Source organism: Microchirus variegatus (genome assembly GCF_963457635.1).
Source record: "Microchirus variegatus genome assembly, chromosome: 18".
NCBI classification, from domain to species: Eukaryota; Metazoa; Chordata; class Actinopteri; order Pleuronectiformes; family Soleidae; genus Microchirus; species Microchirus variegatus.
The window spans coordinates 12,510,209-12,523,632 of record NC_139819.1 but is presented as its reverse complement, the minus strand read 5'-3'; the positions used below and the strand labels follow the sequence as shown (position 1 = coordinate 12,523,632).

The window sequence follows — 13,424 nt, the reverse complement described above, 5'->3', positions numbered from 1 at the left end:
TCCAAGTCTTTTTTATTGGCCTGTTTTTGCACAGTGAGACAAAATATGTTTTATATTGTTCAAATTTCAAATTTAACACGCACAATCTGGTTGGTTTGTGTACACTTACAGTGATTTTTCTCAATAAAACTTTAAGTTTTTCTTCATTCTAAATCATTAATTCACTGTTTTAACATGCAGTCAATTAAAAATAACTGCCAGAGATTAAAAGTTATTCTGGAAAAATGGGCAAAAGCAGATACTTACAGGACATTTTCTGGCCCTTTTATGGTTAAAATAAGCAACATATGGGCTGAAATATGTGCCACCTGAAACTGAATTTGAATCATTTTTTAAATTTGAATTGCTAAACTTGAATAATTGCACTAAAAAACTGAATTTGAATCACATCATTTGAATTTGTATTCAAACTGAATCTGAATAGTATAATTTGAAATTGAATTTTTCAAATTCAACACGCCATATATCTTCGCAATTCGGTTCTCACAAATCAAATTCAGTTCTCAAAATCCAGATTCAAATTACTGTGACAGACATCCGGGTAGTTCAAGGAACGGCTGCCTTAAAGGTGCCATATGTAAGAATGTGGCCAAAAACGGTTACTACACTCAAATTCAAAATACCAAGGTCTTTTAGGTTTCGTTTTCAGACGTAACTGGCAACCCGTGGTTGCTCGGCAGCTGAGACTCTACTGACTGCAATGATTGGTAGACGGCGGTAGGTGGCGCCACATGCCAAAACATAATTTCAAAACATAAACATGATTTGCAGTCTGCAAAATATTTTTTTTAATGCAAATATTTTGGTTGTACTGTTGTTGTTGGTGAGTTCGGTATATTATATGAACATTATTCCTGAGTCTCTGTGACATATTAGGAGGATTTTATGGCCAGTTGCTTTAGATTTATTACATAATGCACCTTTAACCACTGGCTGTAGCCGTTTCCTACCGGTAAGTTTCACTTTACGTTAGTTTGTTTACTTGACTGGGTTTGTTTTACGGTTTACCGGTTAGCAGATGAGAGGCTGACAAACACCTTGAATTGAATTTGAATTTTAATGCAATTATTCAAGTTTAGCAATTCAGTTTCTGGTGGCACATATTTCAGCCCATAGTGAAAAAGGTCCAGACAGACATTTTCAGGCTTAAGTGTTTAAAGGGTAAATAAAACCGAATAATCGATTATCCAACTAGTTCGAATAATTGTTGCAGCCCTGACCAGGACCAACAGCTCACATTGTCTTGATTCAGGGAAGAGAACTTTACAACTGTAAGACCACCGGCAGAGAATGAACAATAGAAGCCCCCTCCTCCGATACACTAGATACAACTAGGTCAAACTGCCATTTTCTTTTGTCTCACTCAGTCACCAGTGTGTGAATTACAGGTTTTTGGTAGATGTGAGAAGATGTCTGTGAGAAGCAGCGGTGGATGGGTGGGTTTGTGGGGGACGGGACACTTTGCCCACCGTGATGTTTATCTCATTATTAGAGTAAAATGACATAATTAAAACATAGGCGAGGATACAGAGAGAGAGAGACTAATGAGAGATAATGACCCTGTCTCTCCCCTCCTTCAGGTAGGTTTTGGTGAGTGTGGACTTGTTGAAAGTGTGGACACTTCTGGGCACGTTTCCACCCACTCCAAGGATAACCATGTAAAAGTTGCAACTTTGAGTGTGCATGGTGCATGGTGTGCAGGAAGTTAGTGTAAGAACATTTTCTGTTTTTGTTGTTCCTAACAACTAACCAGTTCCTGGATAATTATTTCAGAAAGTGTGTTTATTCAGTTTGATGAATGGATGACAGATTTTTGTTGCCTTGTGCTTGGTTTTTAGTGTCTGTAATGTTTGTATTTATAGCATTTGTTTGTCGTTATTGCTGTCATTATTTGAAGTATAATGTGTATAATAGTTTACTTCTACTGCATAATATCATCCATGATGAAAATCAATCATCAAATCTATGTTTTTTCTACTTTAAAAAAAATATTTATAATATTTTTATGTATTCGTTGACCTGTTTTTGTTAACTAATGTGGGATTATTTATTCTAAGACTTTGACTTGTGGTGTTTTTTGTTTTTTTTACTGAGCAGTGTTGGTACTTTTACTATGCCAGGCCTCATACAAGTATTTGAAAGCCCTTTGTGTACTTAAACGGTCTTCTGTGCCCCCTGCTGGTGAAGAATGATGATGAATGGAGCAAAATATGAAGTGCACACACACACACACACACACACACACACACACACACACACACACACACACACACACACACACACACACACACACACACACACACACACACACACACACACAGTCTGGTTTCCATGGTTTCAGAGGACATTACATTGACTTACATTCATTTCCTGGAGACTTATTCTGAACCATAGCCATAATTACTACTGGCCTAATCCTAATCCTAACCTCAGTTTAACCTTGAAACTTTGAAAAAAATTTTTTTAGTAAATTACATTATGGGGACTTTAATTTTGTCTCCAAAAGAAAGATGAGTCCCCATAATGTGACCATAATGAAAATTCTTCTACTGCTAAGGCACCATCAACATTTTAGTTTCAGGTTTCTGAATAACCATAGACCATGTAATCAAGTGTTAGTGGATTATTTCAGAAGTATTTTGTCGTTATTCATTGGATCTGCCACCACTTAAGTGCAGCTGTTTCTTCTGTCAGTTAGACCTGTTTTTTTTTTTGTTAATTGCTTGGCACTGCTAATGTGAGAATAAATCCCTTTTTTTTGATCGTTTTAACCTGGCTTTCTGAGTTCTGTCGTTTGTCATTTAAAGCTCCAGTATGCAAGATCTGTTGCATTACACACGTTACCCCAAGCCTCAGATAATTCTGCAGAGCTTTCTGAAAGGACCACTCTGGGTCCATATACCATTCTCTATCAACCACCGTTAATTCCTCTTAGCCTAGAGTTCTCTTTGAACATTTGTTACACGTCGTCATTGTTTCAGAGAAGCGTGAACGATCCCGTGAACTGAAATCTCGCTGTTGTGACACGAGTGAGAGTCACGTGGTGCTGATCATCCGATCGTCCGATCATCCGATTGGCTTAATCAGCAACGTGTGAGCTCCAATGATTCAATCAAAACTTTGAAGCTCAAAAAGACCCAGAAGGTGTTTGGACAAAATCCAAAAAAGCTGCTGAATTCATGCATGGGCCTTTCTTATTTCCTACGTGTGAAGACTCACTCTGCAAATACACAGAAAATGTAAAAGTGTGTGTACAATTTATCTAACAGCATAAATGAAGACCTTTCTTTATTGTTCCCCAAACATGATGAAATTATGAAGATCTCAAATGTGTCGTTTTGTCTACAAACTAAAATGTTTCATCTGATTTCTTTTGTCGAGAAATGAAGTCAGAAAATATTCACATTTAAAAGCGGGGAGGAAACAGAAAGCTTGTTTTAATTATTAACCCTTTTGGGTCCCATAGTGCATGTTTTTTTGTTTGTTAATCATCTTAACCTGAGTGCTATCTGTTCATAGTTAATGTCAACTTTGACTGCATTTCTGCAACTATCAAAGCTTTATCCTCCACATGAAGGTTGCGGGAATAGCTGTGCCAATCGCAGCTGACAGTCCGCCAGTCCATCACAGGTCCACATAAAGACAGACAACCATCCACTCTCGCACCTAAAGGTCAATTTAGAGTGTCCAGTTTACCTAATCCCCATGTTGCAATTTTTTGGACTGTGGGAGGAAGCTGGAGAACCCAGAGAAAACCCACACACATGGGGAGAACATGCAAACTCTGTGCAGAAAGGCCCTTGTTCCAACTGGGTCGCGAAACTGGATCTTCTTGCAAAGGCAAGAGCGCTAACGACTCCTCCAATCAATGTGGACTGCCACAAATCCAGTAATTAAAAAATGTTTCAGATAATAAAAATAAGCTTGAGTTGCATCATGCATCAATTTTTTTTTACCCTAAAATAAAAATTGCAGTCAGTTTGCCACCTTTTTTAAAATCTTTATTTTATATCTTTGTCAAAAATAATGATATATATGCATACAAATATGTGATAATGACGTAGTCTAAGTACGATGCCCTTTTGGTTACTGTTTATAAACTACTTTTACGTAACCACAGAAGCTGTAAGTGCTTGTGCATGAGGTTGCATTTTGACCCACACTTCCCTCAGCAAATGAAATGAACATACGCTCTTCAACATCCTCATCCTGATCCCATGCCTTCCACACAGCTGTCGCTCAGGCGCATTGCTACTTCTCAGTGTGCGTCAGTAAAGCAGCCTGCGTCGGCTGCATCTCCCCGCCCCTCCCATCTGCCACCTCACCGGTGACGAGTCCCTCTCTTCTGTCTCAAACAGAGTGGTCCTCGTCCAGCTTGGTGAGTTCGGTGGCTGTGCCCATGAACATGCTGCGGCCTCGCTCCAACCGGCTCTTCTTGTCTGTGAGGCGAAAGGCCTCCATGAACTCGTCGATGTCGATGCTGCCGTCTTGGTTGCTGTCGATGGTCACGGCCAGGTCAGAGATGGCTTCATCCGTGATCGCCATCTTTAAGTAGACGCTCAGCAGCTTCCAAGTCTGCCGGAAGTCCTCGATGGTGATGAAGCCTGACGAGGGAGAGGTTAAATGTTATGTGATATACTACAGTGACTGTGTGTGTAGTCAGTGGTGGTGGGGGGGATGGAGTGAGCAGTAGATCAGTGGGTTAATCCTCATCTAGGAGGATTCAGGATGCCGGAACCTGTCATCGCCTGTTTTGCACACCACAAGAGGAGGCTTATGGAGGACGAACTACAACAAGTGCAGCTAACGTAAAGCTCTGACACACTTGAACCAAATCATCACTCACTGGTGTCTGAGTGTCAGGAGGTCATGGTGTTGACAACACCACAACCTTTTTCCCCTCGTTTTTAAAGGTTAAGTGTGTAATCATGAGTGACATCTAATGGTTACACTGCAGATTGTAACAAACAGAGGACTCTGCTCACTCCTCCTGTATCTAAGCGTGTCAGGGAACTACTACGGTGGCCTTAAAGGGATGTAAACACTCTTCTTGCTGCTTGCTTCTTCTTGTTGTGAAACGCACATCCATTCAGGCTTCTATTGAAACATATGGACTCAAGCCCCTTGCCTACATTCTTAGAAATAAAAGTGCTCAGTAGAACCATAAAAGGTTCTTCGGCTTGTCCTCATAGGAGAACCCTTTTTGGCTCCAGGTAGAACCTTTTGGACGGTTCCACCAAGAACCCTTTTAAAACACTTTATTCAGGAAAGGGGTTTTAAAGAGTTCTCTGGATCAAAATGGTTCTTACTGGAACCATTAGTGTTACCAAGAACCCTTGAAAAACCCTTTCTTTGGGAAAGGGTTTTTCAGAAGCAAATGGTTCCAGGTAGAACCTCAGCCCTTGTAGAAGGACCCTTTTGGAACCCTTATTTCTAAGAGTGTAATGTACATAAGGGATCGACCAATTGTCGGACTGGCGGATAATTGCGGCCAATATTCGGCATGTTTGCGATCATCGGCATCGGCCATTTCTTTCACCGATAACCAATATAATGAATTAATGTATTTTAAAACGTGCTCCTTTGGCTCTGATGCAGCCGTCTCTACCTGAAGTCACCACTATCTTGGTTGTGTAACAATGTCCCGCCCACAGCCCTCACTGATTGGTTACTTGGCACAAGTGAGTCAGTGACAGCCAATCAATCACCACTGAAGCCTACAAATAGAGTGTTATGCTAAGGCCATTTAAGCATTTTAAAAGCAATTATTACTCTTATACAGGAAGAGAGGAACAATTTACGTCCTCTCTTAAAAACAGAAACATTGTATTTGCGTTTCCAGTTGTTTCAGTTGATGGGATAAACATCTTTACCCGAGTTGTCCGTGTCTACGATCCTGAAGATGGTCTCCAAGGTGGAGCGGTGGCGATAGAGCGTCTCCAGCAGACTCTGGTCAATGTGCTGCAAAAGGGGACATGATGGAAATTAAGAGAGAAAAGACACTTTTGGCACAGCCTGATCTAAACTGACTTAACTTGTTATTGCATTACTTGTTCAGACTTGTTAGGTTTATATACTTTAATACTTACATCTGTGTTTGGTCCTTTGATGGCGAGCTCGTTGAACCATTCGTGGTAGTCTATCATGCCGTCGCCGGTCTTGCACGTGACCAGCTGACAGCGCAGCGTCCTCCACGGCAGATTGAGGTGCATCACACTCTCCACTGCAGAGGCCCAGTCAGTAGGAGACACAAAACCTGATCCAACAAAAGCAGAAGTTAACATTAGAAGACACTTTTGTAATCTGTTACACCAGATGCCAAATGTAATTTGGGATATCAAGTACTGTATGAATGCAGAAATACTTCATGCAACTCGAACTTGAATCTCTTTAATTAGTTTCCACTATTGCTACAGTGTTGCATCTTGAAACTACCTGCTGAAGGTTAAATTATGCTTCATTACAGACTACTAATGAACACTGTATGAAGCATTTAGTCCAGTTTGACCAAAAAGAGCAACACATTTCATACTTATACCCTATTTACACGAAGAACAAGGGCCAATAAATCAACAAAGAAAGCGTTGTAGCTGAGGTTTCTATGAAACTATCTTTTGAAACTATTCTCTTGTTGTTTTTTTTCCTGAATGGGTTGTTTTTCCTCTTCACAAAGCCCAAAGGTGTGAGCTCATATTTCTCCCTATTCAGATACGGACCTTTGAGAACATGGTGAGAACAGGAAAGAACACACTGAATAATGAAATAACACCTGAATCCACTGAATAGTGAAACGAATCACAGAAAATCACAACACGCACCTGTGCCGCCACTGTCGTACTTCTTGAAGGCACAAATGAGGTCAGACTTGTGCGCAAACAACTGTTCCCGCAGGACTTTGAGGGCCGAGCGCTCGGTTCGTCCAACACTGCAGACGAGATAAAAATCGTATCACAAAAGCAGCACTGAAGGCACATTTAAGAAAAACAAAATGAAAAGAGCTTGTGTTTTTGGATCAAATTTTGGATCTAAAACTTTATTTGAAAATTCAAAACGTCTCCATTTTTATCAGATTCTGTTACGACCAAATACTAAAATTGCTGTGATGAACATCGGATAACAAAGTGTGTTTTTTATTGTCTCTATGATATCTCATATATACATTTTTGATGTTGTGTTGATGACATGAACACTTCCTGGTTTGAATTTTCTACCTTTGTCCAACGCTGAGTTCTCGGGTCATGCTGCTGGCCTGGTACTGAATCATATAAGGAAAAAGGTCTGGACCCATTTTGACATAGGCACCCCTGTTGCTCCCCACGTCGTAGTAATTGGAGGCAGAGAACAGAGTGAGCACCTGCAGTACATGAGGAATGAAGAGTTTTGACGTTTTAGTGCATTTCACCAGTTATTCAGCCTAAAATGCAGAAAATGTGGGATTATTGAAGTGCCAGTGTCACCTTGCGGTTGTGGCAAAACTCGTATCCTTCTTGTTTGCACTCGTGCGAGCGGATGATGAGCTGCAGATTGTGTCTGTTCAGAAAGTCCTCGGTGACGTCAGGGCCCCAGTAGCAGCCTCCTCCTCGCACTTCATTGGGTATGCAGCCTTCCGGGGTCATCGGGTCACTCCACAGCAAATCCAGGATCTGGAGACACACGGGAACGACATTTCTAAAGCCACTGATAGAAAGAAGGTCACACGACGACAAGCCAGTCAGGGCAGTGTTATGGTCTGGGGGTTGTTTTTCGTTTGGTTAGGTCTTGGTTCACAAACATTATGTGACCAAAAATAAGGTCAGCTGTCGACCTAAATATAGTGAACGGCCAGGTTTTTGAGCATATTCCAAGATGACAGTGTCAGGATTCATAGGGGCTGAAATTGTTCATTCAGGGAGCAGAATTCAATATTTTCACACCTGGATTACTGTCCAGACCTTTACCCCCATTAACTCATTGGCTGCCAGTCCCAAGTTGCCAGAGCCAAGTGTTTTACAGCATTTTTACTGATTTTCCAAGACCCACAAAACAGTGTGTTCTTTGACTATGTAAACACCGACACTACCAAAAGAAAGAGGAGACTCTCATCTTTCATCAGACATCATTGGCAGCCAATGAGTAAAGAGTATTTGGGTTCTCTTAGACGACTTAACACATTGGTCCAACTCCATCATCTTGACAAAAAAATGAATGGAACTGTGAATTGAAATAATAGCAGTAATAATTGTTGTGATAATGCAGAAAGCTTATTCAATTAACCCAACGCCACAGTTGATTCCTTATCCCCACAGCCTTGAATGCCTGCAATAATCAAGTTAATGGCAAGTTGAGTTTAGTGAGTATTTGGTCAGGCAGTGGTTGGCCAAAGCTCCATTTGTACGCAGTGTCTGTATAAGTAAAGATTTTTCATTGTTTGGTTGTATAAGGTACAGTATTTGTATGAAGGCACATAGGCAGGACCTTCCATACAGATGAATTCACTCTACTTTTTCCCTGTGCTGAGGAGCAGCTAGAGACACGCAGGCAGAATTTCAAACACAGCAGATAGCCTAAAGATAGTGTACATGTTATCTGTAAGTACCTGGTACAACTAAACTCGAAAGAAAAAAAATAAAGTGAACGGCCCCTTTAATAACTAAACCAATGCATCCTAGAGTCATATGCTGTGCGTGAGCATTGTTGGAGCTGAACCACCACCAAGTGTCAGTGCCACATGGAACCTCTCACTTTTAGAGCTTTCGCTTAAGGTGATGACGCCATAGGGATTAATGACGCAGTGGATTAGAGCCGGTTAAAGCTCACGCAGTCAGTGTCCTATAGCGCCTGCTCCGAGGTGAGCGTTGATTACTGATGGAGCGTTTATCTCTGTCTACGTCAGTCCACGTGCCTTTGTATTTCAGCGTTTGTTCCTCACCTGTTTCCACTCTTCGTTGGCAGTGTCACTGTTGACGGACTCCGACACAGTAGCGGCCTCCTGGTTCTCTTCTGAACTGTTGATCCCACAGATGAACGTGGACGGTCTCCTCCTGTTCATGTCCAGCTCGTTCTCCATGTTCACTTTGATGCGGTCGGAGAAGTCCTGCAGCGAGCAGTTGTGGAAGCTGCTGCGGGCTCCCAGAGGTTTGGGATATACGAGGGAGCTTCTGCGACGCAGGAACCTGTTGGCCGACCAGACTTCGTCGTCCATGTCCGAGTCGATTGACGACCTCGCCGAGCTCACGTGCCTCCTCTTTGGAGGCCTCAGTGCTGAAACGTACTGGACACAAACAGAGGAGCGGATGTCAGGGGATGTCTCTTGATTCAAAAACATGACATTAAAGCACAATCTCCTCAATCTCCTCACTTTGTGTCTGTCCACTCTGGCAATGACACTAAGGTCAGTGGAGTCCGAGATCCCTCCGTGGAGCACCAGCACTTTTTGGTCGATCACTGTCGCTAATGGCAACCAGCTGAAAATCTTCTGCAACAGCTTCAGGATCCGTTTGCCGTGCAGCTGGAGGAGAAACACAACCAGATTACATAGACAACATACTGTAGATCATCGGTTCTCAAAGTGCGGCCCGCGAGCCAATGGCGGCCCGCAGAAACATTTCTAGCGGCCCGCAATGAATTACAGTTGATAGTTTTAATCCAGGATTCATTCTTTTCTTCATTCTTTTCTACTTCATTCCAATATTCATTTGACATTACTGGATACAGACCAATAAGTGTAAACTGTAGAACTGCAATCTGCTCATTAAAATTATTACAAATAGGATTTCTTTCTCTTTTTTTCCCTTGTTTTTCCTTTGGCAGCCCTCAGTCCAATGTTGGGTTCCTAAATTGGCCCTCAGGTATCAAACCTTTGAGAACCCCTGCTGTAGATTATAGATGCTTTTATTACTTCTTAATAAAAAATACAAAAGTATTACATAAAATTAGCACTGACCATGTTGCCGGACATTAAAGTGACCAGTGTCTTTGGAACACCTCGACCTCCCTGACTCACGAGGAAGACACGAACAGCGTCATATGTCTTGCATTCAGCAGGTTTAATGACCTCAAATCCTCTTAAGAAAGAGGAATGGCTGGCGTTTTATTGTCAGCCTTCCTCAGGATCCATGGGAAATGTGTTACGCAAAGTTGAATGATTACGTACAGATAAGGACACACCTTGGTTCCAAGCAGTAGACAAAATAAATACGTGTATCAAGAGATAAATGACACGACATAAACCTACCTTGTATTTAGTCAACACCTCCTTTGTGAAGCCGTATCTAATTCCCAGCCAAAGACACAAAGGAAGCAAGTTAAATATATTTTCATTTATTTACTACTTCATAAAGGAGGACAAGAATTCAGCTGACAAATGAGGCTCCACTGTGTTTTACCTCAGGTTGACTATGTGGTCCTCGTGGTTTCCTCGGTTGAGGTAGACGTCACTCGGATAGAGAAGCAGGAATGCAAACAGGATGAGGAGGATCTCGATGGAGTCTTTGCCTCGGTCTACAAAATCTCCATTAAACACGTAGGGTTTGTCCAAGGACGGCATGCCGTTCTAGAGCGTCAACAAGCGTGAAGAGGGAAGCTGCGTTAAGCTATTAAGCTACATAAAAATAGATACACTACTATTTTTATGTTCACCTAACACTTAAGTTCAGAAGGGAAACACATGGAGAACACCTCTTCACAAGTGTATGATAAACTGGCAACATATTTGATCATTTGCTGCCTCATCTGCATTCATTCAAAGAAATGTAATTTTAAAAGATGAGGTTCTGACCTTGTAGAAAACCAGCAGCAGGTCTTCCAGTTGGCCATGCAAATCACCTGTAATGAAAAAAAATATATATAAATGATATATGATATATTAACCCAGTCCACATGTCTAAATCTGCTTAAATTCATAGACTAAGGGGTTGGGATGGGGTGATCAGAGCTGCAACAATCTATTTTTACTTTGAGTATGTTTTCTCTTCTTTTCAAGATGTTCCCTCATTCACAATCACCCTTATCTTAAAGGGCCAAAAATCAATCATTAACACATTAAGGTTCGCACCAAGAAAAAAGCAATTATTATTTTATTTTATTTACTTATGATAACAATAACGACAATCAATATATACTTATATATATATATATTTATTTTAAATTGGACCCTACAGTATTTACAGGGCTCTACCAAACGGTTGTGACGTCTGTTGATAATAAACCTGGTTTCCATAATTCATAAAGTACAACATTCAGAACAAGTCACATTCATTTAGTGTTAGTGAGTTCAGCTTGATGCAATTTTTCAATGAGATATAGTGACTTAAAGTGTGGTCGATGATCAAATGGTTGAGTAGTACCTTAAAGGGTTAAAAACAGAAAATGATAAAAAATTATTTTATCTCACCACAAATAGTGATTTCTTTACTGTGGCAGGTTGAGATGCGGTTGATGTTTGGCAACATCCGGAGCTGTTTCCACGTCTCCAGCAGCAGCTGGAGGACGTAGCGTGAGTGCAGCTGCTACTGGGAGAACAGACTTGTCAGCAAGAAGGTTTTAAGGTCATAGAAACATCATGGGAACAATTTCGGATTAGGCAAATTGGACACTCTATTGACTGTAGGTGTGAAAGTGAATGGCTGGCGACTTGTCCAGGGTGAACCCCACCTTTTGCCCTACATCAGCTGCGATTGGCACCAATGGATATTTGCAAATGACTTGAGACCTTTAAATTGTCTTATTGACCTAAGACATAGGTCAAACAATGTTTCACTGACATCTAAACCTGCTGCATTTGATGCTGTAAGTGGAGTTTTTCCATCATACTGAATCAAAAGTAGTCAGAAATGAGACAAGCACCGTGTCACAGGTCGATATTCGAGGGACTCGACTGTCGTGGCACCTACTTTCTTGTTCCTGAAGGCCTCCACCAGCCCAACTGCCTGCTCCACCGTGAGCGGGAATGTGAGATGAGGTCCCGAGTAAATCTCTGGCACCTCGATGTTCTCGAAGCAGAAGTACCTCTCCCACTCTGCATCGCGACAAACTTCATTCTCTCTGAAGATGTGCGAGATCAAATTCCCTGGAAGACAACGGGCTCAAAAATCAGAGATTCGACTTCAAACGAAGCGACAGTTTGTCAGCGATGTGAAATCTTACGCTCGTTGCTCGATGGCGTGAAATTGTCCATGAGGTAGCCGAGGAAGTTATAAAGCTGCACGAGAAAGAGAGATGAGATGTTGAAACTCTATATAGCAGACAATGGAAGTAGACACTCTGTGAGACTTTTCACCTTTATCTGAGCCTGTTCTCCAGAGTATTCGATGGACTGGAAGATGTTCCAGGTGTATCTGCGTCTCATTTCTGTCCGAGCTACGTACTGACGGTACCATCTCTGAATCAGGACAGCGGCTCTTAAAGCTGACACACAGACAGAGGAGAATTAGAGGAACTGTCGGTAGATGATGACCAGCGTTTCACAGTGAACATGGTTTGTTTACTTTGCATCTACCAAAGTAAAATATCTGACAGTTTTTTGCTTAGGTTGGACAGTTTTTTGCTTAGGCTTACTTGTCACGGCTGCGTGCAGCAGAAGAGAAGGAAGCACAGATTTTAGTACAGTATTTAGACATCACACAGAGTACAGAGTATTGTACTGTGAAACAACTGACACAACATCAGTCTCGGTTACCTTTTCTGGATTGTTTATGGAACTGGTCGGACTTTGAGACGCCACATCCCATGTCTGTTTCTGTTCAAAAATATCAAACAAAAGTTTAAATCACTGCAAATGACTGAAAATACAGCCCCAAAAGCACCTCAGATTGTGTTAAATTGTAATTTTTCTTTGGGAACTCATACATTTGGAGTGCTATAAATCTGAGTACACATTCACCGACTGAGGTGCAGGTTCACGGCACGTTTCATTCACAATCTGCCTTCTTCATTCACAGAGTGGGAAGTTGAGCGCGGCAGCAGCAGTGGAGCTGAAGCTGGAGGACTGTGTGTCTTTTTAATCTCATTACCTGGCGATTCTCAACCTTGATGGCCTCAATCCTAAGGTGGACTGTATTTGCTTGAATTCTATTCTAAGGCTTACATAAAGCGATCTGTAAAACTCTATAATCTTCACATGCAGCCAATTGCATTGAGAATTAAAACATGGCCGAACGCACTTTAACATTTCGTCAAACCCAATCATATATCAGGGATTCAAATCTCAAACATCTATGAATTGTATTTCTTGTTTGGCAGGGCTGCTTTTGACCTATTTAAAAGAACAGATGGGTGGCTTTCGTCACACAAAGATATTTTGTTTTAGACCGAGGTCATCCAATCAGAGGAGATACAATTCATTACCCATACGAATAATAGGAATATGAAGCAGTGAACTAAAATAAACAGTAAACTAAAGTAAACTACAATAAACATTTAAACACATTTTGGGAAAATTAGACTTC

At 41.3% G+C, this 13,424-nt stretch overlaps 1 protein-coding gene across 1 annotated transcript; it reads right to left on the bottom strand.

Moving 5' to 3' along the window:
• Positions 1-4,350: 4,350 nt before the first annotated feature.
• Positions 4,351-12,707, bottom strand: ppef2a (protein phosphatase with EF-hand domain 2a; the record flags this gene model as incomplete). Its single annotated transcript, XM_083904977.1, has 16 exons — positions 4,351-4,604; positions 5,874-5,961; positions 6,090-6,256; positions 6,819-6,925; positions 7,212-7,354; positions 7,458-7,643; positions 8,909-9,250; positions 9,338-9,487; positions 10,214-10,250; positions 10,365-10,531; positions 10,757-10,803; positions 11,372-11,486; positions 11,871-12,046; positions 12,124-12,178; positions 12,257-12,384; positions 12,656-12,707. 16 exons carry the CDS (start codon positions 12,705-12,707, stop codon positions 4,351-4,353), a joined length of 2,214 nt encoding a protein of 737 aa, XP_083761103.1.
• Positions 12,708-13,424: the final 717 nt, after the last annotated feature.